Source organism: Zootoca vivipara, chromosome 13 (genome assembly GCF_965207765.1).
Source record: "Zootoca vivipara chromosome 13, rZooViv2.hap1.1, whole genome shotgun sequence".
Classification (NCBI taxonomy): domain Eukaryota; kingdom Metazoa; phylum Chordata; class Lepidosauria; order Squamata; family Lacertidae; genus Zootoca; species Zootoca vivipara.
The window spans coordinates 28,211,632-28,237,272 of NC_142596.1; the positions used below are offsets into that span (position 1 = coordinate 28,211,632).

A 25,641-nucleotide genomic window follows, 5' to 3' on the forward strand; every position below is an offset into this window, starting at 1 on the left:
GGTTGCTGGGAAGGTAAAAGAGGATTCTCGCATGCACAGCACCCCCAGCTCCTCAGAATGACCTTGCTCCCCTTTACCCCACACCCCTCGTTCTGGCCTGAGTTGCAGTTCATTTCAGTTTGGTATCTGTCCATCTGCAGCAGTGTTCTTTCTTGAGGGGCTACGTGGCACAGAAACACACATGCACAACAAAGCCTGTGTTAGTGTACTGTACTCTTTAATATAGTTCAGTAAAGTGATCAGTCCAGGTATGGGGCGGGAGCCCTGCAAAGCTTGTGCTGCCTGCCAAGTCAGTTCCTGGAAGGGGTAGAGGCATAGGGGGCCCAATGAGTTATTCCTTCCAAAACAACTTTAAGGATGCCAAGCACAACTCCCTTGGACCTCTGTGTGAAATTTGGCAGGCTTCATCCCCTGAAAAGGGGATGCTCAGCTCACAGATTCCACCCATTTCTGCCCGAAAGGAGAAAAGGGTTAATAATTTGGCACCCCCCCTTTTCTCATTAGATTAAAATTTAAACAGTAACCTTATATGCAGACATTTAGTATTTTTTCTGTTATTAGCAGCCCAATTTATAAAAGCTGAATTTGGAAACAATCTATAGAACTCCCCACAGAGATCTGGTTGAATAGTATTTGGAGTGTGGCTCCATTGGAAGGCCTTACTCACCACAAAAATGTAATTAAAGGCACTTCAAGGATAGACACTTTTGGTCAGGGGTCAGCAACCTTTTTCAGCCGTGGGCTGAAAACTGTCCCTCAGACACTGTGGTGGGCCAGACTATTTTTTTGGGGGGGGGGGGAGGAAATGAACAAATTCCTATGCCCCACAAATAACCCAGAGATGCATTTTAAATAAAAGCACACTTTCTACTCATGTAAAAACACCAGGCAGGCCCCACAAATAACCCAGAGATGCATTTCAAATAAAAGGACACATTCTACTCATGTAAAAAAACACTGATTCCTGGACTGTCTATGGGCTGGATTGAAAAGGCGATTGGGCCCCATCTGGCCCACGGGCCTTAGGTTGCCTACCCCTGCTTTTGGTGATGTTGACTTCCTTTCTTTTCCTTTACAAATGAGACAGAAGATACTTTTATTCCACTTTCAACACAGGAATCTCTGTGGAGAGGCTACTTGAATTGACAATACCTAACTTATTGCATGTGCACTATGTACTATGTATGGAATTTAATAAGAATGGACCACTGGACAAGTTAATGTAGTTGTGTGTTCTTGTCTTTATTTAAATGAGAAACAATAAAAATCATTGGGGAGACTTCAGAAAGAGGTATTGTCTACAGCAGAGAATTGCGCTGAATTAAGTGAGAGGCCTGCATATTAATTCAATGTCTAGCTGATTGGAAATGCAAGACCTCAGCAATGTGAGAGAAATGCTGTCGCTCACTCAAAGGGGCCGGATGATGCACAAACGTTCCTGCGGGTGGGGTCGGAATATTTCACAAATCCAGAAGGTTCACAAAATCCAGAAAAAAGACCCCACAATGTAGAGCCCAGAACACACAGGGATGCCAGCTGGGATGCCAACAGATTGCTAATAATAAACAGGTGCCCTACCCGACCCAACCAGGTGTTTTCCAACTTATTGGGATGCTCCAATCACTCCAGTTGTTGCCGAGGAAATAATTTTTCTGACGCACTTTAGCAATATAGGTTGTTGCTGGCATGAGGCTGCCTACGGTGATTTTAAGTTGCATTTCCGTTGTCATGCGTTTGAAGGATCTTGCAGACCAAAGGATCTCTTACCAATTTTACGAAGGTCCTTACTCGTCATCCTCCAGATCTCTTTCCCATTGGCCTTCAATGAGAAATGATACCTGAAGTTATACACTTCTTTATTCTGAATGGTGCAAGTACACTTGGGGGTCCCATTCCGGCCTCTCTCGTTCTTAGGAGAACACTCCCATGATTTCCTGGAACAATGGTAAGACTTAAAAGATGTTTTCAAAGTAGACAACACTCAGATTATTTCTGCCACAGCCTCGATTTGGGAAAGCTCAGCCCAAGTGAGAGAGGGGCTTTGCAATGCTTCCAGCTGCACCATGCTGTGGATTCCCCAGACCCCCCAGGAAAAGTTGCAAGTGTGCAAGACGAGATAAATCTGTGCACCTTGGAAGTTCTCCAACCACGAGTGGTCCAGTGAAAAGTGTAATGAGAAACCCTTTGGATCCTGCGTTTCTTATTCTGCGTTTGGAAAACTCACAGTGGTAAGTTGTGAGGAGGGTACCACCATCCCCAGAATCACCCAACAGAGAAAGAGGAGATCTGGTGGCAGTTCTCTCGTTTCACAGTATGACCTACTTTTGGCCACTGAGTCCATCAGTCGCTTCAACATGCAGGAGGAACTCCTTGGGGCAGTCGGTAGAGGCGTCCACTTCCCAGAAACAACCCACTTCGGAGTCATAGTCTGTGAAGCACCTTGGCTTGATGTCCTTTGAGGATACGGCTAGAAAGAAAGAGAAGAGTTTGCTTGAGTGCCAGACTGACACCAACTATTGTGCGTCATCTCCAGATTTTCAGAGGAAAGCAGTGTAGGAATGTTTTACTCAATGAAACTTACATATTCAGAGGAGGCCTACCCTGAAAGGGCCTCTGCAAAGCCACACTTTGGCCCTCCGTGACTCCAGTGCAGAAAAGGATAGAATCTCTGCTCTACTCCTGTTTTGTCAGGGCAGAGCTGTAATTACAGGGGAGCTAGACAGGTTTTTTGCCCTGAGTGAAGCCTCCAAATGGGTGCCATTGAGGCTCTTAACCTGTGTGTGTGTGTGTGTGTGTGTGTGTTCGTGTGTGTCTCTGTGTGTGTCTGTGTGTCAAGCTGTGTCTTTGACAAGGGTGAAATAAAGCCTAGATCTGACTCTGCCCCAGGGGGACCTTTTGTGTGTATATATATATATATATATATATATATATATATATATATATATATATACCGTGTTTCCCCTTTTTTAAGACGTAGTCAGAAAGTAAGCCATGGCAGCATTTTTTAGCATTAGTGAGATCTAAGACACCCCCCGAAAATAAGACATACCTCCATGCGAGACCGCCGAGCGCCCCAGCCAGCCAGAGGGGCCTGGAACTGGCTGCTGTTGCTGCAGAGAACGCATGGAGCGCCCTGCAGCGCCTGGCCTCTTCTTTTCTTTTTTTTGAGCTGCCCGAGGCCTGCCGCCCCGCCACCGGAACCGGCGGTTGCAGAGCGGAGCGCTCCGAAGCAGCGAGCGCTCGGAGCGCCCTGCAGCGCCTGGCTTCTTCTTTTGAGGGGGGGGGAGCTGCCCGAGGCCTGCCGCCCCGCCGCCGTAACCGGCGGCTGCAGAGCCGAGCGCTCGGAGCGCCCTGCAGCGCCTGGCCTCTTCTTTTTTGGGGGGGGGGAGGAGCTGCCCGAGGCCTGCCGCCCCGCCGCCGTAACCGGCGGCTGCAGGGCGGAGCACTCCGAAGCGCCGAGCGCTCGGAGCGCCCTGCAGCCCCTGGCCTCTTCTCTTTTTGTTTGGCTGCCCGAGGCCGGCGGCTGCAGAGCGGAGCGCTCCGAAGCGCCGAGCGCTCGGAGCGCCCTGCAGCGCCTGGCCTCTTCTTTTGGGGGGAGAGCTGCCCGAGGCCTGCCCCCCGCCACCGGAAGTGGCGACTGAAGGGCGGAGCGCTCCGAAGCGCCGAGCGCTCGGAGCGCCCTGCAGCGCCTGGCCCCTTCTTTTGGGGGGAGAGCTGCCCGAGGCCTGCCCCCCGCCACCGGAAGTGGCGACTGCAGGGCGGAGCGCTCCGAAGCGCCGAGCGCTCGGAGCGCCCTGCAGCGCCTGGCCCCTTCTTTTGGGGGGAGAGCTGCCCGAGGCCTGCCCCCCGCCGCCGGAACCGGCGGTCTGCAGCGCCGAGCGCCCGGAGCGCCCAGCAGTGCTGGGCGGAGCGCCGAGCCAGCAGCCTGCCGCCTCGGTGCCGCGCAGAGCGCCCAGCAGCACCCCGAACCAGTGGCCTGGCCCTTCCGAGGAGGCCTTAAGGTACCGTACAAGACATCCCCTGAAAATAAGACACCGTGTTCTTTTTTGAGTAAAAAAAGTTATAAGACGGTGTCTTAAAAAAGGGGAAACACGGTATATATATATATATATATATATATATATATATATATATATATATATATATATATATATATTGTTTTTAAAAAAATATTCCTGGGGTACAGAACGCATTGTGTCTGAGTCTGGAAAGCTAACTCTGCCTCTGCCTTAGAAAAAAGACCTTCCAAGGACAAGCCTTAAATTTCTATGCTGACTGCTGCTTGTTTTTTCTCCTCCAGGTGCATTGGGTTGCTCACCTCAACGTTTATAATGCTCTCCTAAAAACATGAAACTAGCCCTGACACTTGATCAGGCCAAGTATCCTGCTCTCTCAGATGCGCCAGTGGGAAGCTTGCAAGCGGTATTCAGACACAAGAGACTCTCCACCTCCTGTGGTTTCCTGCAAATGGGATCTGGAAGGGTTTCCATGTTTGATTAGAGGAAGAGTATGGTCATCATGGTGGTAGCCACTGACGGTCCTGTGAAATTGGATTAAAGCCATCAAATTTGTTGGCCATCATTGCCTCCTGTGGGAGCAAGTTCCACATTTTAACTCTGTGCTGGATGAAGAAGTTCTTTCTTCTTTATCTGTTCTGAATCTTCCAACATTATGCATCACTAGATGTTCTTGACTTTTAGCATTATGAGCGAGAGGAGGAAACTTTTCTCTATCCAGTTTCACTCCCCATGCTGAAACTCGTTGCGAAATGCCTCAGTGCCCCTCGGTTCATTTCCTTGACTGCTTCCTTGAGCCACTTCCTATGCAACGCAGCTGTGCTCCAGATTGTGCCACGACATCTCCAGCTCAGCTTACTCAGCCCTCCGGAAATGAAACAGCCACAGGACTAGCATGGCCCCCCAGGAGGGAAGGGGCAGCGTCTGTCTCCCAAAGGTGAGGGGTCCTTCCCACCTGCCCAGCTGCTCTCCTGTACTGACTCTGGGATCTTGATCTCGCTCTGCTGCATCCCCTGAAATCTCAGGGCGGACCAAGTGGACTCCTTCAAGATGGAACTGAACAAAGCTCTGGTAACAAGGAACCGTTTTAGGGTGCTTTCTACTTGGAGTTGTCGCACATTGAAATGTTAGGAGCTCGCTGCCCTGGGAATTTTATTGAAGCAGGGGAAAGAAGCACAGCACAGAATAAATAAAACCCTTTCTCCTTCATGCTCACCTAAGTGTGGATCTCCAAATTCTCCCCCTCAATTCCCTGAGCCCTCCCCCCCTTGCTCTTGCTTTCTACCATATGAGCCATATCTAAGGGGCAGAGGGTCGCCCTCCCCCAAGTTGATGGGTATTGCCATTCAAATGGTGTGGGTGCACCAGATCATGTGATCAATTATGTGGGGTGGGGCTTCCCCCCTGCCATATTTTATTCAAGTTGGCAACCCTGCTCCCTACCATGGGGGTGGCCAGGCTTTATGTTGGAGGGGGGAGAACCTCAGTTACTTTTTATTTACTTGATTTAGGGGGGCAGCTGCCCTCCTTTTGCTATACCCATGCTACCCACTGGTCTTTCTCCAAGAAGGCAATCCACTCAACCCGGGAAACAGGTGGCGTATATGCCACCCTTTCCCCCACACTCTTGGAAATCTCTCTCTCTTCTTCCATCCCCTGAAATCTGAGGGCAGACCAAGTTGACTCCCTCAACATAGAAGCAGCCATGAGGAAGGACCACTCCGGCTCCTGTCCCCATAGTGGCCAACCAGATACCCCAGAGGGTAGAAGCTCACAAACAGGACCTGGGCACAGCAAGAACCCCCACTGCCATTTCCAGTAAGTGGCATTACTCAGAGGCATTTACTGCCTCTGACACTGGAGGGAAAACGGTCATCGTGGCTAGTAGCCACTGACAGCCCTCTCCTCCTCCTCCTCCTCCTCCTCTTTCTGCATGAATTTGTCTCATCCTGTCTAAGTTGTCCAAGTTAGATGTCATCACTTGTGGAAGTGAGTACCATAATGTTTTAAATGTGTGGGGAAGACCTTGCTTTGTCTCCCAAAATCTAGCTTCCTTGGACGCCCCCAATGAGTTCGCCTGTTAAGGAGGGAGGTGGAAAGAACAACATCTGCCCAATATACAGTACCGGAAAAATTATACGGTTGCACTACTAAAGAGAAGTAGGAAGGATCTCCTGACGCAAACAGTGGGGAGACAGATGGAGCACCCATGAACTGAAGAAAATTCATAGAATCACAGAACTGTAGGGTTGCTGCTAGTGACGTCACCTACCCCCTTTGTCTGCAGTGCAGAAATGACAGCTAAAGTCCTGCCAGTCCGTGTAGATAATGTGGATAATGCAACTTAAGACCCCAAGTCATTGCCCCCCCCCCGCACACCCAATTACTATGGCTGGACGTATGCTGATGGTGGTGAGAGGAATGCAGCCCGCTTATGGAGAGGGGGAGAAATAGGGTCAGATGGTGGGTTTCTGGCTTATTGCAGAGTTTCAAAAGCTGCTTTCAGGGCAATGAGTCTCCAAAGGTGGCTTCCACCATGCAGTCATAAAACCCAGAGCAACCCAGACCCAGCAAAAAGTCTTAACTCACTCCCACACCACCCCCAACAATACCAGAAAAGCAGGCCTCCTGGAAACCTGACCCAAAGCAGCCTCAGCCCATTTCAACCTGTCCAAGCCTTGAAAAGATCATCCCCACCACCCCTCCTGGCCTTGCTCTCTGTCCGGCTGGCTGCCCGGCTGCCCTCTCGCAGAGGGAAGCAGCTTTCCTCCACGGAGACTTACTGTGCCAAAGGAAGCAGGCGAGGAAGACGGAGAGGAGGAGGCAAGGCCTCCGGGGGCCCCCGAAGCCCATCCTGCCGTTGGCCATCCGGAGATCTGGTGATGGAATGTGCCTGGCCCTGCTGGGAAGAGACAATGTTAATGTCTTTTGAAAGCCTGTTGGCCGCCTCCAGATGCGTGCCACAGGCAATGGGGGCTCTGCAGGCTCAGCTGAACCCTAGAACGATCTTCACTACAGAACGCCACCCGCTTACCTGTGGAAAGGGATTAGGGAGCCCCCCTCTTATTCAAGGCCCAACTGAGAGCAAGGCCCAGCCCCTTTGCAACAGTCACATCCAGCATCCAACAGGCAGAAGCCACGAGACATTGGCCAGTCGCCCAGCTGTAGCCAACTACTTGTCTTGCCCTTCAGGCCTTCGGCTTCAATGAGTAGCTGGGAGGAGACTGGGCCAAGGGGGCTCAGATGCTAGGGCCCCAAAACACTCACCACTACTCAAAGGCCTGGAAACAATGCCTTATGAGGAACGGCTTAGGGAGCTGGGTATGTTTAGCCTGGAGAAGAGGTTAAGGGGTGATATGATAGCCATGTTTAAATTCAGTATGTAAAAGGATGTCATATAGAAGAGGGTGAAAGGTTGTTTTCTGCTGCTCCAGGGAAGTGGACACAGAGCAATGAATTCAAGCTACAAGAAAGAAGATTCCACCTAAACATTAGGAATATCTTCTTGACAGTAAGAGCTGTTCGACAGTGCGATTTGCTGCCAAGGAGAGTGATGGAGTCTCCTTCTTTGGAGGTCTTTAAGTGGGAGGCTTGACGGCCATATGTCGGGAATGCTTTGATGGTGTTTCCTGCTTGGCAGGGGGTTAGACTGGATGGCCCTTATGGTCTCTTCCAACTCTATGATTCTATGATTCCAGGACCCCCTTTCCATGTGGCTTTCCGCTTCTCTTTGCTTTGCTGTGCCTGCCGCAAATGCCGCCTGGCCGTTTCTGTGGGGAGGCTCAGCCCAGGGATTTTGCTGCCTGGGGCACAGCAGCAGCAATTCAATGCATAGCACCTCTGAATGTGGACAGAGCTGGTTTTAAACTTAGGAACCTTTTATTTCAGATCAGTAGGCAGAGCAACTCCCAACAGAATATAACAGCCATAGAGCGGGTTTCTAGAGCTTTTTGAGAGATGGAGGAGTGTGGGATGGTGATTTTCTGATCAAATCCCCCTCATGCACAAGTCGCCCTCTTTCTCTCCTAGCCACCTCAGGCGAGAAAGCTGATTGTCCTCTGCTAAGTTACTACCACTGTACAATTTAGAGACACCCCTTTGTTTGACTGCATTTTCCTCAAACAAGCAATTCAATGCTTCAGGAGCCTGGATAGCAAAACTTGGGCCACATTGCAGTGCTCTCTCACACACACACATTCACTCACCAATACGAGTGCATGGAACCTCCATTTTTTCAGCCACAATGTCACTTAATAATAAGAATAATTTTATGGTTGCCCCAGCCACTCTGAGTTGCTTCTAACAATTATAAAAGCATAATAAAACATCCAACATTAAAAACTTCCCTATACGGGTCTGCTTTCTAAAATTCCCATGGTTCTTTATTTCCTTGACACCTGATGGAGCGTGTTCCACAGGGTGGGTGCCACTACTGAAGAGGCCCTCTGCCTGGTTCCTTGTAACCCAGGAGTGCCAGCTTAGCCCCACAACTATGGGTGCCATGCAACATGCATGGCCCTGGCCCCTTCATGGGGAATTTTGCGGGTGCTCAGGCACCCAGAGCCCCGGGGAGTCGGCACCTATGTTGTATCTTCACTTCTCACAGTGAGGGAACTGGCAGAAGGCCCTCAGAGCTGAATGATGGGGGTGGAGACGCTCCTTCAGGTAAACTGGGCCGAGGCCGTTTAGGGCTTTAAAGGTCAGCACCAACCAACACTTTGAATTGTGCTCGGAAATGTACCGGGCACAATGCGTGTATAATGGCTGGGCAGTATTTGCATCAGCTGGGCGGTTTTTTTTTAATACAGTACAATAAATGTGAGGGAAAAGAAGCCTGAGCCTTGACTTTGCAGTGACTTTTCCTTTAAGGGTGGAAGCTGGAACTGTGACCATTCAGTTATACTGAAATTCTGAGTGTCTGATACCACCCCACGTCCTTAAGGGGCGGGCAGCACTACCCCCCCCCCCAAAAAAAAACACCTAAATGAACCAGGACGCTCCTTCTACAAACAATGAGCGTGCCCCTCTGACATTTGTTATCTTGAGGCCTTGCACTTCTCCCCGCTCCAAACGTCAATCCGGGCTGTGACAACGCTCATTGGCTAGGAGCTCCTAGAGGGCGTGGCCATTATGTCGGAAGTTCTTTTCTCCCGCGGATTCTTTTCTCAGCCAGCGGCTCCTGTTCTTCGGCTCCCGTCCTCCGCTAGGTGAGCGGCAGCGAGAGGAACAGGCGCGCTCGCCTACCCGCTTCCCTGTTCATTTCTCCCCGAGTGGTTTGCATTCTGCCCACGCTAAGAGGCTTCTTTCCGGGTCATCCTCAGCCAAGGTTGGCAGCGTCTCGCGCGTGTGATTCACGTGTGTTCGCGCTCGTCGGCAAGGCAAAGTGGTTTGCGGGGGGCGGGTGTTGGGAAAGGGGGCGGCGCCCCCTCCCTCCCTAACAGGGGCCAACAACACACCGGGAACTGGGCAGCTGCAGCAGCAGCAGCAACCCCAGGCGTGGCGGGGCAGAATGCCAGGACAATCTTACTCGGCTACGAGTGATCGCCAAAAAGATGAAGAAGTTGCAAGGCTGAAAGCCCCCCCCCAATCCGACGTTTTGGCTGTCCCTCATCCTTCTCCCTCCCCCACCTCTGCCTTACCTGGCGGGTTCCCTGGCTCCCTCCCTTGGCCGTTTCTGCAGAGGCTTAGGATCACTTTCTTCCCGAGGAGGCTTGGGAGGGAAGCTGCGCACCCGCCAGTAATATGTTTGACGGGCCCAGCTGGCGGGCGTGCAGGGAATGGGGAGTCCGCCGGCAAAGCTGCGCAGCTCCCCCACTCGCTGGGGCGTCCCTGAGAGGCCAGCGCTCTGGTGCAATGAACCATTAAGCCGTATGGGAAAGACGGCCCTGGCTGCGTGCTGCTCTGCACATTTTGCTCACCAACCCAGTGAAGGGGAGGAGTGGCACATTGGGAATTGAACACAATTCATGTCAAGCAGCAGGGCACCAAACTAAGGCGCTGGGCAAGGGCCCTTTCTCATTCCAAGAGTCACTGCAAGGCCATCTGGGAGCTTTTTGAGAAGCATTTAAGATAAGGGGGTCAGCTGAGGAAGACAGACTCCGCCTCCATGTAGGTGTAGTAATATGGCAGGGACCCCAAATCACTCAGACCCCCAGCAATGGAGGAGCCAAAATTTTGTATTGTACAATTCAAGCCATACCTCTTAATCGGCAGGTAACTAAACTTTTGCTTCAATCTGCAGAGGGCCCAATCCGCACGCAGCCTCCTGTGCCCATCAAATCCTGGCTGCACCCTGTGGCTCAGCGTAAGCCAGCAGCAAGAGCCTGAGAGCTGGCAGGAATCTGCACTCATACATTTAAAAGCTCATGCAGATTTATGCAAACGTGCTTCAACATTCAGGTTCTGTACTGTACTTGAATGTTTCTAGCCACTTCCTTTCTTATGAAGCTTCCATTCGCCTGGGTAGCTTCTCATCTTCTCAGAAGCCATTCATTCTACATGTACCTGTGAGACGCAGGTGAACCATGATGGCAGAATGGTCCATCTGGGCTGCCCACAGCCACACAGCCATCTCTTTGCCAGCTGGGAGCAGCAGCCTCAGCCTCTATTGGGGGTGGTGTCCATAGCAGGTCCTTCCCCATGCAAACTGCAAGCTTCTCTCCCCCTTTTGGAAATGCTGTCCTGCCTATGTCACACCTTGAGTGGAATAAGTGCAATAAAGCTGGATCATATGGATAAAAAACTTTAATGCTAGAATGGTATTGTCTCAGTCACTTGGCGATACTTCCTGACATCCCCATCACCAAAAGCGGTCCCGGAGCATCCCTTTATTCAGCCTGCTACCCCTCCTCTTCTCTGATCTCTGGCAGAGGGCACAGGAAGTCATGCCACCACACAGAGACCTTGTTGCTTGCTATGGCTATATGAAGCTAGACCTCCTTATCTGTATAGAAGCAGCAACAAAAGAAAGTCAAGCAGACTGTTCTCTGCAAAAGCAAGGCAGTGCCTGAGCAAAAGCTGGCCACTTGCTAGATTCAGAGCCTGTCAGCAGGCAGAGCTGAAACACTTGACAGGCAGGTGTGGATTCCATTGCAGGTGACTGTCCAGTAACTTGAGCCCAAGAGCAGCTGGTGCTCCAGCCCCCAGCCCAATCTGGGTCAAGAAAGCACCCATCTCCCTGAAGGCCCCATTCATGTAAGAAGTGCCAAAAGCAGCCTCTCGAGTCCAGCAACTTGTCCTCAGAGTTTCCACACAGACACCGGCCTATAATCAGGAAGGTGCCTCTCCTTGCTGGCCTTTGGCTTAATCCTCTGTTGATAGTAAGGGCCCTTCCCTACCTGGCTTAAAGGGGCCTTTTGTCCCTCCTTGAATTCCCTCTCCCATGCAGCATCCTCCTTCTACTGCCGTCCCATAGCTTCTCCTCCCTAAACCCCCAGATCCTCTATGCCAGGCATCCCTAAACTGCGGCCCTACAACTTCCATGATCCCTAGCTAACAGGACCAGTGGTCGGGGAAGATGGGAATTGTAGTCTAAAACATCTGGAGGGGAGGGCCGAAGTTTGGGGGTGCCTGCTCTATGCAGTTGGTGCTGCTTTCCTTTTTGCAGCATAGTGGATCTCTGGATTTAGGGAGGATTACACCTGGAGGAGGTCACTGCCTGGTTGTGGCGGAATTAAGGAGGTACAAGGGGCCTCAGGGGTATGAAAGGCCTTTGTCCCTGGCCAATTCTTCCCTAAAGCATCCATCGGAAGCCACCTGTTGCATGTCCATGTCTGCCCCGCAGGGTGCACTTGGTCAGGCCGGGTCTCTTACCTCCTGAGCCCCCCAACCAGGGTGAAAGAGGACCCTGCTCACCCCAGTGGCTGCCCCGCAGGGCTGTTCTGGACAATGCTGAGCAAGGGTTTGTAGGGGGACTGCCCGTCTAGGCGGCTGCCAGCGCTGCCACTCTTGCCCTGGGGGGCTGTGCCTCCCTGGAGAGCTGAGCTGAAGGAGCGGTAGCCGGCCAGGAGGGAGGCCACTGGGCAGGGGCCAGACTTTCCTGGCCCATGCTGGGAGGGGCTGCCTGGCCTCGCCTCTCGCTCTGCAGCTGCCATACAGGAGGAAAAGCAAAGCGAGTCTGGGCCTTCTGTGAAGACACCCTGGAAAGCAGGGTGCAGGTTGCTGGTCACAGGTGCAAGGCAAGGCCCTGCGTCATGACTGAATGGCTGGATTTGGTCCCTGAAAGGAGAAAAGTCCTGCTCCTCCTCCTCACAGACCTGGCTGAAGCCAGCCATGGACTCCGCCACCAGGCTGCTGAAACACTTGTAGCCCGAGGGCTGGGGGGCGGATGTGCTGAGGGGCAGTTCCAGGGCAGCACTGCTTGGCTGGGAGGAAGCCACCGTCTCTGTGCTGGTGTTGTGATAGACAGGTTCAGAAGAGGTCTCCAAAACACCCCTGTGCTTGTCCAGCGGTGCATCTTGAGAAAAGGAAAAAGCACTCTGCATGTGCCCCAGAGCCTGGTCCTTGAGAAGGGGGTGCTCGTCCAGGATACCGGTGCCTCCACTGCTCAAGTCCCCACTGAGAAGGTCTCTGAAGAGCTTGGCCACAGCGTCTTCATGAGGGACCTGGCAGTCTTCCTCTTTCCGAGTTTCTGGCTTGGCAGATGCAATGCAGCTGTGAATATGCACAGGATGCTCAAGGCCCACGTTTCCAAATGGTGCCACCGCTGCTGTCACACCAGCGGCCACTTTGCTCTTGGCGGGGTTTGGGATCTGGTCCCACCACCCCTTCTTCACCCCTTGTTCTCATTAGATTAAAATTTAAACAGTAAGCTTATATGCAGACATTTAGTATTTTTTCTGTTATTAGCAGCCCAATTTATAAAAGCCGAATTTGGAAACAATCTATAGAACTCCCCACAGAGATCTGGTTAAATAGTATTTGCAGTGTGGCTCCATTAGAAGGCCTTACTCACCACAAAAGTGTAATTAAAGGCACTTCAAGGATAGACACTTTTGGTCAGGGGTCAGCAACCTTTTTCAGCCGTGGGCTGGTCCACTGTCCCTCAGACCATGTGGTGGGCCAGACTATTTTTTGGGGGGGGGGGGATGAACGAATTCCTATGCCCCACAAATAACCCAGAGATGCATTTTAAATAAAAGCACACTTTCTACTCATGTAAAAACACCAGGCAGGCCCCACAAATAACCCAGAGATGCATTTTAAATAAAAGGACACATTCTACTCATGTAAAAAAGCACTGATTCCTGGACTGTCCATGGGCTGGATTGAAAAGGCGATTGGGCCCCATCTGGCCCACAGGCCTTAGATTGCCTACCCCTGCTTTTGGTGATGTTGACTTCCTTTCTTTTCCTTTATAAATGAGACAGAAGATACTTTTATTCCACTTTCAACACAGGAATCTCTGTGGAGAGGCTACTTGAATTGACAATACCTAACTTATTGCATGTGCACTATGTACTATGTATGGAATTTAATAAGAATGGACCACTGGACAAGTTAATGTAGTTGTGTGTTCTTGTCTTTATTTAAATGAGAAACAATAAAAATCATTGGGGAGACTTCAGAAAGAGGTATTGTCTACAGCAGAGAATTGTGCTGAATTAAGTGAGAGGCCTGCATATTAATTCGATGTCTAGCTGATTGGAAATGCAAGACCTTCAGCAATGTGAGAGAAATGCTGTCGCTCACTCAAAGGGGCCGGATGATGCACAAACGTTCCTGCGGGTGGGGTCGGAATATTTCACAAATCCAGAAGGTTCACAAAATCCAGAAAAAAGAGCCCACAATGTGGAGCCCAGAACACACAGGGATGCCAGCTGGGATGCCAACAGGTGCCCTACCCGATCCACCCAGGTGCTTGCCAACTTATTGGGACGCTCCAATCACTCCAGTTGTTCCCGAGGAAATAATTTCTCTGACGCACTTTAGCAGTATAGGTTGCTGTTGGCATGCCGATTCCTATGTTAAGTTGCATTTGCGGTGTCATGCGTTTGCGTTTCTTTAAAGGAAAAAAAACCCCCCAAAGCAAACATGTTTACATTATGTGGTCCTTCCCACATCACAGGAAAACACTGGGAGGGGGTTCTTCTGGTGAGTGGAATTCTTCTCTTTCCCAACTTTCTATGGAAGGAGATCATTTTGGGATATGGTAGAAAATTGATTTTGGACTCTTATGTAGCAATGCACAAGGGAAGAAATTTTAGAGAACTGTTTCAAGACAAGCTGCAATGGAAGCTCTGTAGATGAAATCAAAGGGCTCGAGACCAAATGGCGGAAGGATCGCCTTCCCTCCCTCCTGAGCCTGGCCATTTCCCACCTGAGGGGCGGCCGGGGGGGGGGGGCAGCCACAGCCAGGGACTCAGGGCTGGGCACATTCCTCCATCCAGACAAGGAAGAAAAGATGCAATTCAGCCTAGCCAAAGAACTAGGAGTGTGTGGAACAGTAATGGGGCAGTGAAAGAGGCCTGGAGGGCTGCATCTGCCACCCCTCCCCTAGGTTCTGTAATCCAAAGGAAAGCAATGGCTTGGGGCTGGCAGCCCTGATCTCAAGCCAGTCTACTCTACTCTGAGAAGTCTTGTGTGCCCCACTTGTGAGGGTCATAAAACCATCTGCCAAATATATTGTTACAGATTTAGGGTAAACCCTAGAAATTAATAAAGGCTACTCATGTAGTGATGGCTGAAAACCACATATACTCCCCTTTTCTCAAATGCAGCTCTACACACTGGTCTGCGTAGGCAACTAGGGCAATCTGCCTGTCTATTTTGCCACAAAGAGCAGCTAAACATATGTATTGTTGTGTGCATGTGGGGGTGGGGAATGACTTTACTAGAACAAATGGATTCTGTGAATGGTCCTTGATAGACATCAGAGAGACTAACGAGGGCACTTTCATTCTCATGCTGGAGGAATCCTCAGCAGAGCTGCCCAAAGAAAGTGTCACGGAAGGGCAGAGAAGATGCCATGTCAACCAGCATGAGGCAGAGCAGGGGGGTGGGGAGAGGTGTATTCTGAGACATCAACCTCTGCTCAGGACATAGAAGGTCTCCCCCCCCCCCCAATGTATGTGGTTGTTTTAGTATTTTTAATTTTAGTTTTAATGACATTGTTTTAACATGGATGAGCTTACCACCCTGAGTTCCCTTTGGGAGGAAGGGTGGAATATAAATGTAATTACGGTAGCTGATTAACAATAATAAATTTGCAGCACTATTCCAGGTGATCGTACAGAGAGGAGTATGCCGGGAAGGTATGCTTACCTCAAGGGCTTGTTTTTGCCCGTAGGAAACTTCATAGTCTGTTTCCGGATTTTTATGGAGAAAGTGCCCTTCATTATAGTCATCTTCCCACGTGAGGATTAATCCCTTAAGTTTCAGGTTGACAGGCGGTCGGGGTTTCACTGCATTCTGGAAGAAGACAACAAAGAGAAAGATGTGGGGAGGCAAAAGGGGCCCCTGCTCGTCTCTCAGGGAAGACAACATGGGCCTCTGCTTGGGAAGGAAGGGCAGGTCAAAGTGGCAGACCTTTCACCCTGGAGGACAGACCTCAACCTCTCCAAGTTCTCTCCAGAACTGGAGTATCCCCCTCCAGGCACCTAAAAAAGGGGGCTCTCCATTACAAAGGTTTCTGCCACAATAAACTTGCCACCGTTTAAGGTGGTGACTTTGCATAATGTACTAAGACGGATGCAGGAACGGCTAAGGAAGGTCTCTAAGCATTGATGGGCGCTAATCACGAAGACAAACCCTCCCTTCCCACCCCACTTGTATGCTGCTCCTCTTGTCTTGTTCTTCAGAGCAGCCCCCAGGAATGCGCAAGGAGAGTCTGCCAGACCAAAGGATCCCTTACCAATGTCCTTAGGGTCCACACTCTTCTTCCAGATCTCTTTCCCATTGGCCTCCACTGAGAAAATATACTTAAACTTATACACTTCTTTAGTCTGAAGGGCGCAAGTACACTTGGGGGTCGCATTCTGGCCTCTCTTGTTCTTAGGAGAACACTCCAATGATTTCCTGGAACAATGGTAAGACTTAAAAGGTGTTTTCAAAGTAGACAACACTCAGATTATTTCTGCCACAGCCTCGATTTGGGAAAGCTCAGCCCAAGTGAGAGAGGGGCTTTGCAATGCTTCCAGCTGCACCATGCTGTGGATTCCCCAGACCCCCAGGAAAAGTTGCAAGTGTGCAAGACGAGATAAATCTGTGCACCTTGGAAGTTCTCCAACCACAAGTGGTCCAGTGAAAAGTGTAATGAGAAACCCTTTGGATCCTGCGTTTCTTATTCTGCGTTTGGAAAACTCACAGTGCAGTGGTTAGCTGTGAGGAGGGTACCACCAGCCCCAGAATCACCCAACAGAGGAAAGAGGAGATCTGGTGGCAGTTCTCTTGTTTCACAGCATGACCTACTTTTGGTCACTGAATATACCAGTCATTTCAACATGCAGGAGGAACTCCTTGGGGCAGTCGGTAGAGGCGTCCACTTTCCAGGAACAACCCACTTCGGAGTCATAGTCTGTGAAGCAACTTGGCTGGATGTCCTTTGAGGATACGGCTAGAAAGAAACAGAAGAGTTTGCTTGAGTGCCAGACTGACACCAACTATTGTGCGTCATCTCCAGATTTTCAGAGGAAAGCAGTGTAGGAATGTTTTACTCAATGAAACTTACATATTCAGAGGAGGCCTACCCTGAAAGGGCCTCTGCAAAGCCACACTTTGGCCCTCCGTGACTCCACTGCAGAAAGGGATAGAATCTCTGCTCTACTCCTGTTTTGTCAGGGCAGAGCTGTAATTACAGGGGAGCTAGACAGGTTTTTTGCCCTGAGTGAAGCCTCCAAATGGGTGCCATTGAGGCTCTTAACCTGTGTGTGTGATTGTGTGTGTGTGTGATTGTGTGTGTGTGTGATTGTGTGTGTGTTTCTGTGTGTCAAGCTGTGTCTTTGACAAGGGTGAAATAAAGCCTAGATCTGACTCTGCCCCAGGGGGACCTTTTGTGTGTGTGTGTATGTATATATATATATATATATATATATATATATATATATATATATATATATTGTTTTTAAAAAAATATTCCTGGGGTAGAGAACGCATTCTGTCTGAGTCTGGAAAGCTAACTCTGCCTCTGCCTTAGAAAAAAGACCTTCCAAGGACAAGCCTTAAATTTCTATGCTGACTGCTGCTTGTTTTTCCTCCTCCAGGTGCATTGGGTTGCTCACCTCAACGTTTATAATGCTCTCCTAAAAACATGAAACTAGCCCTGACACTTGATCAGGCCAAAGGGGCTCATCCAGTCCAGTATCCTGCTCTCTCAGATGCCCCAGTGGGAAGCTTGCAAGCGGTATTCAGACACAAGAGACTCTCCACCTCCTGTGGTTTCTTGCAAATGGGATCTGGAAGGGTTTCCATGTTTGATTAGAGGCAGAGTATGGCCATCATGGTGGTAGCCACTGACGGTCCTGTGAAATTGGATTAAAGTCATCAAATTTGTTGGCCATCATTGCCTCCTGTGGGAGCAAGTTCCACATTTTAACTCTGTGCTGGATGAAGAAGTTCTTCCTTTTTTATCTGTTCTGAATCTTCCAACATTAAGCATCACTAGATGTCCTTGACTTTTAGCATTATGAGAGAGAGGAGGAGACTTTTCTCTATCCAGTTTCACTCCCCATGCTGAAACTCGTTGCGAAATGCCTCAGTGCCCCTCGGTTCATTTCCTTGACTGCTTCCTTGAGCCACTTCCTATGCAACGCAGCTGTGCTCCAGATTGTGCCACGACATCTCCAGCTCAGCTTACTCAGCCCTCCGGAAATGAAACAGCCACAGGACTAGCATGGCCCCCCAGGAGGTGTCTCCCAAAGGTGAGGGGCCCTTCCCACCTACCCAGCTGCTCTCCTGTACTGACTCGGGGATCTTGATCTCTCTCTGCTGCATCCCCTGAAATCTCAGGGCAGACCAAGTGGACTCCTTCAAGATGGAACTGAACAAAGCTCTGGTAACAAGGAACCGTTTTAGGGTGCTTTCCACTTGGAGTTGTCGCACATTGAAATGTTAGGGTCGTGGGGGTGGCCAGGCTTTATGTTGGAAGGGGGGAGAGAAACTCAGTTACTTTTTATTTACTTGATTTAGGGGGGCAGCTGCCCTCCTTTTGCTATACCCATGCTACCCACTGGACTTTCTCCTTGAGGGCAAACCACTCAGCCCGGGAAACAGGCGGCGTATATGCCACCCCTTTCCCCACACTCTTGGAAATCTCTCTCTCTTCCTCCATCCCCTGAAATCCGAGGGCAGACCATGTCGACTCCCTCAACATAGAAGCAGCCATGAGGAAGGACCACTCCGGCTCCTGTCCCCATAGTGGCCATCCAGATGCCCCAGAGGATAGAAGCTCACAGAGAGGACCTGGGCACAGCAAAAGCCCCCACTGCCATTTCCAGTAAGTGGCATTACTCAGAGGCATTTACTGCCTCTGACACTGGAGGGAAAACGGTCATCGTGGCTAGTAGCCACTGACAGCCCTCTCCTCCTCCTCCTCCTCTTTCTGCATGAATTTGTCTCATCCTGTCTAAGTTGTCCAAGTTAGATGTCATCACTTGTGGAAGTGAGTACCATAATGTTTTAAATGTGTGGGGAAGACCTTGCTTTGTCTCCCAAAATCTAGCTTCCTTGGACGCCCCCAATGAGTTCGCCTGTTAAGGAGGGAGGTGGAAAGAACAACATCTGCCCAATATACAGTACCGGAAAAATTATACGGTTGCACTACTAAAGAGAAGTAGGAAGGATCTCCTGACGCAAACAGTGGGGAGACAGATGGAGCACCCATGAACTGAAGAAAATTCATAGAATCACAGAACTGTAGGGTTGCTGCTAGTGACGTCACCTACCCCCTTTGTCTGCAGTGCAGAAATGACAGCTAAAGTCCTGCCAGTCCGTGTAGATAATGTGGATAATGCAACTTAAGACCCCAAGTCATTGCCCCCCCCCCCGCACACCCAATTACTATGGCTGGACGTATGCTGATGGTGGTGAGAGGAATGCAGCCCGCTTATGGAGAGGGGGAGAAATAGGGTCAGATGGTGGGTTTCTGGCTTATTGCAGAGTTTCAAAAGCTGCTTTCAGGGCAATGAGTCTCCAAAGGTGGCTTCCACCATGCAGTCATAAAACCCAGAGCAACCCAGACCCAGCAAAAAGTCTTAACTCACTCCCACACCACCCCCAACAATACCAGAAAAGCAGGCCTCCTGGAAACCTGACCCAAAGCAGCCTCAGCCCATTTCAACCTGTCCAAGCCTTGAAAAGATCATCCCCACCACCCCTCCTGGCCTTGCTCTCTGTCCGGCTGGCTGCCCGGCTGCCCTCTCGCAGAGGGAAGCAGCTTTCCTCCACGGAGACTTACTGTGCCAAAGGAAGCAGGCGAGGAAGACGGAGAGGAGGAGGCAAGGCCTCCGGGGGCCCCCGAAGCCCATCCTGCCGTTGGCCATCCGGAGATCTGGTGATGGAATGTGCCTGGCCCTGCTGGGAAGAGACAATGTTAATGTCTTTTGAAAGCCTGTTGGCCGCCTCCAGATGCGTGCCACAGGCAATGGGGGCTCTGCAGGCTCAGCTGAACCCTAGAACGATCTTCACTACAGAACGCCACCCGCTTACCTGTGGAAAGGGATTAGGGAGCCCCCCTCTTATTCAAGGCCCAACTGAGAGCAAGGCCCAGCCCCTTTGCAACAGTCACATCCAGCATCCAACAGGCAGAAGCCACGAGACATTGGCCAGTCGCCCAGCTGTAGCCAACTACTTGTCTTGCCCTTCAGGCCTTCGGCTTCAATGAGTAGCTGGGAGGAGACTGGGCCAAGGGGGCTCAGATGCTAGGGCCCCAAAACACTCACCACTACTCAAAGGCCTGGAAACAATGCCTTATGAGGAACGGCTTAGGGAGCTGGGTATGTTTAGCCTGGAGAAGAGGTTAAGGGGTGATATGATAGCCATGTTTAAATTCAGTATGTAAAAGGATGTCATATAGAAGAGGGTGAAAGGTTGTTTTCTGCTGCTCCAGGGAAGTGGACACAGAGCAATGAATTCAAGCTACAAGAAAGAAGATTCCACCTAAACATTAGGAATATCTTCTTGACAGTAAGAGCTGTTCGACAGTGCGATTTGCTGCCAAGGAGAGTGATGGAGTCTCCTTCTTTGGAGGTCTTTAAGTGGGAGGCTTGACGGCCATATGTCGGGAATGCTTTGATGGTGTTTCCTGCTTGGCAGGGGGTTAGACTGGATGGCCCTTATGGTCTCTTCCAACTCTATGATTCTATGATTCCAGGACCCCCTTTCCATGTGGCTTTCCGCTTCTCTTTGCTTTGCTGTGCCTGCCGCAAATGCCGCCTGGCCGTTTCTGTGGGGAGGCTCAGCCCAGGGATTTTGCTGCCTGGGGCACAGCAGCAGCAATTCAATGCATAGCACCTCTGAATGTGGACAGAGCTGGTTTTAAACTTAGGAACCTTTTATTTCAGATCAGTAGGCAGAGCAACTCCCAACAGAATATAACAGCCATAGAGCGGGTTTCTAGAGCTTTTTGAGAGATGGAGGAGTGTGGGATGGTGATTTTCTGATCAAATCCCCCTCATGCACAAGTCGCCCTCTTTCTCTCCTAGCCACCTCAGGCGAGAAAGCTGATTGTCCTCTGCTAAGTTACTACCACTGTACAATTTAGAGACACCCCTTTGTTTGACTGCATTTTCCTCAAACAAGCAATTCAATGCTTCAGGAGCCTGGATAGCAAAACTTGGGCCACATTGCAGTGCTCTCTCTCACACACACACATTCACTCACCAATACGAGTGCATGGAACCTCCATTTTTTCAGCCACAATGTCACTTAATAATAAGAATAATTTTATGGTTGCCCCAGCCACTCTGAGTTGCTTCTAACAATTATAAAAGCATAATAAAACATCCAACATTAAAAACTTCCCTATACGGGTCTGCTTTCTAAAATTCCCATGGTTCTTTATTTCCTTGACACCTGATGGAGCGTGTTCCACAGGGTGGGTGCCACTACTGAAGAGGCCCTCTGCCTGGTTCCTTGTAACCCAGGAGTGCCAGCTTAGCCCCACAACTATGGGTGCCATGCAACATGCATGGCCCTGGCCCCTTCATGGGGAATTTTGCGGGTGCTCAGGCACCCAGAGCCCCGGGGAGTCGGCACCTATGTTGTATCTTCACTTCTCACAGTGAGGGAACTGGCAGAAGGCCCTCAGAGCTGAATGATGGGGGTGGAGACGCTCCTTCAGGTAAACTGGGCCGAGGCCGTTTAGGGCTTTAAAGGTCAGCACCAACCAACACTTTGAATTGTGCTCGGAAATGTACCGGGCACAATGCGTGTATAATGGCTGGGCAGTATTTGCATCAGCTGGGCGGTTTTTTTTTAATACAGTACAATAAATGTGAGGGAAAAGAAGCCTGAGCCTTGACTTTGCAGTGACTTTTCCTTTAAGGGTGGAAGCTGGAACTGTGACCATTCAGTTATACTGAAATTCTGAGTGTCTGATACCACCCCACGTCCTTAAGGGGCGGGCAGCACTACCCCCCCCCCAAAAAAAACACCTAAATGAACCAGGACGCTCCTTCTACAAACAATGAGCGTGCCCCTCTGACATTTGTTATCTTGAGGCCTTGCACTTCTCCCCGCTCCAAACGTCAATCCGGGCTGTGACAACGCTCATTGGCTAGGAGCTCCTAGAGGGCGTGGCCATTATGTCGGAAGTTCTTTTCTCCCGCGGATTCTTTTCTCAGCCAGCGGCTCCTGTTCTTCGGCTCCCGTCCTCCGCTAGGTGAGCGGCAGCGAGAGGAACAGGCGCGCTCGCCTACCCGCTTCCCTGTTCATTTCTCCCCGAGTGGTTTGCATTCTGCCCACGCTAAGAGGCTTCTTTCCGGGTCATCCTCAGCCAAGGTTGGCAGCGTCTCGCGCGTGTGATTCACGTGTGTTCGCGCTCGTCGGCAAGGCAAAGTGGTTTGCGGGGGGCGGGTGTTGGGAAAGGGGGCGGCGCCCCCTCCCTCCCTAACAGGGGCCAACAACACACCGGGAACTGGGCAGCTGCAGCAGCAGCAGCAACCCCAGGCGTGGCGGGGCAGAATGCCAGGACAATCTTACTCGGCTACGAGTGATCGCCAAAAAGATGAAGAAGTTGCAAGGCTGAAAGCCCCCCCCCCAATCCGACGTTTTGGCTGTCCCTCATCCTTCTCCCTCCCCCACCTCTGCCTTACCTGGCGGGTTCCCTGGCTCCCTCCCTTGGCCGTTTCTGCAGAGGCTTAGGATCACTTTCTTCCCGAGGAGGCTTGGGAGGGAAGCTGCGCACCCGCCAGTAATATGTTTGACGGGCCCAGCTGGCGGGCGTGCAGGGAATGGGGAGTCCGCCGGCAAAGCTGCGCAGCTCCCCCACTCGCTGGGGCGTCCCTGAGAGGCCAGCGCTCTGGTGCAATGAACCATTAAGCCGTATGGGAAAGACGGCCCTGGCTGCGTGCTGCTCTGCACATTTTGCTCACCAACCCAGTGAAGGGGAGGAGTGGCACATTGGGAATTGAACACAATTCATGTCAAGCAGCAGGGCACCAAACTAAGGCGCTGGGCAAGGGCCCTTTCTCATTCCAAGAGTCACTGCAAGGCCATCTGGGAGCTTTTTGAGAAGCATTTAAGATAAGGGGGTCAGCTGAGGAAGACAGACTCCGCCTCCATGTAGGTGTAGTAATATGGCAGGGACCCCAAATCACTCAGACCCCCAGCAATGGAGGAGCCAAAATTTTGTATTGTACAATTCAAGCCATACCTCTTAATCGGCAGGTAACTAAACTTTTGCTTCAATCTGCAGAGGGCCCAATCCGCACGCAGCCTCCTGTGCCCATCAAATCCTGGCTGCACCCTGTGGCTCAGCGTAAGCCAGCAGCAAGAGCCTGAGAGCTGGCAGGAATCTGCACTCATACATTTAAAAGCTCATGCAGATTTATGCAAACGTGCTTCAACATTCAGGTTCTGTACTGTACTTGAATGTTTCTAGCCACTTCCTTTCTTATGAAGCTTCCATTCGCCTGGGTAGCTTCTCATCTTCTCAGAAGCCATTCATTCTACATGTACCTGTGAGACGCAGGTGAACCATGATGGCAGAATGGTCCATCTGGGCTGCCCACAGCCACACAGCCATCTCTTTGCCAGCTGGGAGCAGCAGCCTCAGCCTCTATTGGGGGTGGTGTCATAGCAGGTCCTTCCCCATGCAAACTGCAAGCTTCTCTCCCCTTTTGGGAAATGCTGTCCTGCCTATGTCACACCTTGAGTGGAATAAGTGCAATAAAGCTGGATCATATGGATAAAAAACTTTAATGCTAGAATGGTATTGTCTCAGTCACTTGGCGATACTTCCTGACATCCCCATCACCAAAAGCGGTCCTGGAGCATCCCTTTATTCAGCCTGCTACCCCTCCTCTTCTCTGATCTCTGGCAGAGGGCACAGGAAGTCATGCCACCACACAGAGACCTTGTTGCTTGCTATGGCTATATGAAGCTAGACCTCCTTATCTGTATAGAAGCAGCAACAAAAGAAAGTCAAGCAGACTGTTCTCTGCAAAAGCAAGGCAGTGCCTGAGCAAAAGCTGGCCACTTGCTAGATTCAGAGCCTGTCAGCAGGCAGAGCTGAAACACTTGACAGGCAGGTGTGGATTCCATTGCAGGTGACTGTCCAGTAACTTGAGCCCAAGAGCAGCTGGTGCTCCAGCCCCCAGCCCAATCTGGGTCAAGAAAGCACCCATCTCCCTGAAGGCCCCATTCATGTAAGAAGTGCCAAAAGCAGCCTCTTGAGTCCAGCAACTTGTCCTCAGAGTTTCCACACAGACACCGGCCTATAATCAGGAAGGTGCCTCTCCTTGCTGGCCTTTGGCTTAGTCCTCTGTTGATAGTAAGGGCCCTTCCCTACCTAGCTTAAAGGGGCCTTTTGTCCCTCCTTGAATTCCCTCTCCCATGCAGCATCCTCCTTCTACTGCCGTCCCATAGCTTCTCCTCCCTAAACCCCCAGATCCTCTATGCCAGGCATCCCTAAACTGCGGCCCTACAACTTCCATGATCCCTAGCTAACAGGACCAGTGGTCGGGGAAGATGGGAATTGTAGTCTAAAACATCTGGAGGGGAGGGCCGAAGTTTGGGGGTGCCTGCTCTATGCAGTTGGTGCTGCTTTCCTTTTTGCAGCATAGTGGATCTCTGGATTTAGGGAGGATTACACCTGGAGGAGGTCACTGCCTGGTTGTGGCGGAATTAAGGAGGTACAAGGGGCCTCAGGGGTATGAAAGGCCTTTGTCCCTGGCCAATTCTTCCCTAAAGCATCCATCGGAAGCCACCTGTTGCATGTCCATGTCTGCCCCGCAGGGTGCACTTGGTCAGGCCGGGTCTCTTACCTCCTGAGCCCCCCAACCAGGGTGAAAGAGGACCCTGCTCACCCCAGTGGCTGCTGCAGGGCTGTTCTGGACAATGCTGAGCAAGGGTTTGTAGGGGGACTGCCCGTCTAGGCGGCTGCCAGCGCTGCCACTCTTGCCCTGGGGGGCTGTGCCTCCCTGGAGAGCTGAGCTGAAGGAGCGGTAGCCAGCCAGGAGGGAGGCCCCTGGGCAGGGGAAAGACTTTCCTGGCCCATGCTGGGAGGGGCTGCCTGGCCTCGCCTCTCGCTCTGCAGCTGCCATACAGGAGGAAAAGCAAAGTGAGTCTGGGCCTTCTGGGAAGACACCCTGGAAAGCAGGGTGCAGGTTGCTGGTCACAGGTGAAAAGCAAGGCCCTGCGTCATGACTGGATGGCTGGATTTGGTCCCTGAAAGGAGAAAACTCCTGCTCCTCCTCCTCACAGACCTGGCTGAAGGCGGCCATGGGCTCCGCCACCAGGCTGCTGAAACACTTGTAGCCCGAGGGCTGGGGGGCGGGTGTGCTGAGGGGCAGTTCCAGGGCAGCACTGCTTGGCTGGGAGGAAGCCACCGTCTCTGTGCTGGTGTTGTGATAGACAGGTTCAGAAGAGGTCTCCAAAACACCCCTGTGCTTGTCCAGCCGTGCATCTTGAGAAAAGGAAAAAGCACTCTGCATGTGCCCCAGAGCCTGGTCCTTGAGAAGGGTGTGCTCGTCCAGGATACTGGTGCCCCCACTGCTCAAGTCCCCACTGAGAAGGTCTCTGAAGAGCTTGGCCACAGCGTCTTTATGAGGGACCTGGCAGTCTTCCTCTTTCCGAGTTTCTGGCTTGGCAGATGCAATGCAGCTGTGAATATGCACAGGGTGCTCAAGGCCCATGTTTCCAAATGGTGCCACCGCTGCTGTCACACCAGCGGCCACTTTGCTCTTGGCGGGGTTTGGGATCTGGTCCCACCACCCCTTCTTCACCCCTTGTTCTCATTAGATTAAAATTTAAACAGTAACCTTATATGCAGACATTTAGTATTTTTTCTGTTATTAGCAGCCCAATTTATAAAAGCCGAATTTGGAAACAATCTATAGAACTCCCCACAGAGATCTGGTTAAATAGTATTTGGAGTGTGGCTCCATTAGAAGGCCTTACTCACCACAAAAGTGTAATTAAAGGCACTTCAAGGATAGACACTTTTGGTCAGGGGTCAGCAACCTTTTTC

General features: G+C 51.1%; 4 protein-coding genes across 7 annotated transcripts in view; 1 reads left to right on the plus strand and 3 right to left on the minus strand.

Annotated features, from left to right (window-relative positions):
• Window positions 1-1,221: 1,221 nt before the first annotated feature.
• On the minus strand, window positions 1,222-10,605 carry LOC132593205 (uncharacterized). Of its 4 annotated transcripts, none has more exons than XM_088656831.1 (4): window positions 9,656-10,605; window positions 6,800-6,915; window positions 2,323-2,467; window positions 1,222-1,934 (listed from the first exon to the last, which is right to left on the minus strand). In XM_088656831.1, exons 2-4 carry the CDS (start codon window positions 6,882-6,884, stop codon window positions 1,727-1,729), a joined length of 438 nt encoding a protein of 145 aa, XP_088512957.1. In that variant the 5' UTR covers window positions 6,885-6,915; window positions 9,656-10,605; the 3' UTR covers window positions 1,222-1,726. The 4 variants fall into 4 exon arrangements, with proteins under 4 accessions (XP_088512957.1, XP_088512956.1, XP_088512958.1 ...); XM_088656830.1 differs by having other exon boundaries at window positions 6,800-6,918; XM_088656832.1 differs by lacking the exon at window positions 9,656-10,605 and having other exon boundaries at window positions 1,222-1,819; window positions 6,800-7,166.
• Window positions 10,606-10,742: 137 nt separating this feature from the next.
• On the minus strand, window positions 10,743-23,238 carry LOC148683669 (uncharacterized). Its single transcript, XM_088657254.1, has 8 exons — window positions 22,265-23,238; window positions 19,408-19,526; window positions 16,425-16,569; window positions 15,868-16,031; window positions 15,279-15,418; window positions 13,859-14,016; window positions 13,333-13,367; window positions 10,743-12,798 (listed from the first exon to the last, which is right to left on the minus strand). Exons 2-8 carry the CDS (start codon window positions 19,490-19,492, stop codon window positions 11,867-11,869), a joined length of 1,659 nt encoding a protein of 552 aa, XP_088513380.1. The 5' UTR covers window positions 19,493-19,526; window positions 22,265-23,238; the 3' UTR covers window positions 10,743-11,866.
• NSMCE1 (NSE1 component of SMC5/6 complex) overlaps window positions 21,854-25,641 on the plus strand; it is a 155,852-nt gene continuing 152,064 nt past the window's right edge. Inside the window, exon 1 of the mRNA XM_088656818.1 lies at window positions 21,854-21,950. The gene's annotated coding sequence lies outside the window, so the exon portion shown is untranslated. The remainder of the gene's footprint in view (window positions 21,951-25,641) is intronic.
• On the minus strand, window positions 23,351-25,402 carry LOC148683670 (uncharacterized). Its single transcript, XM_088656822.1, has one exon. It carries the CDS (start codon window positions 25,304-25,306, stop codon window positions 24,419-24,421), a length of 888 nt encoding a protein of 295 aa, XP_088512948.1. The 5' UTR covers window positions 25,307-25,402; the 3' UTR covers window positions 23,351-24,418.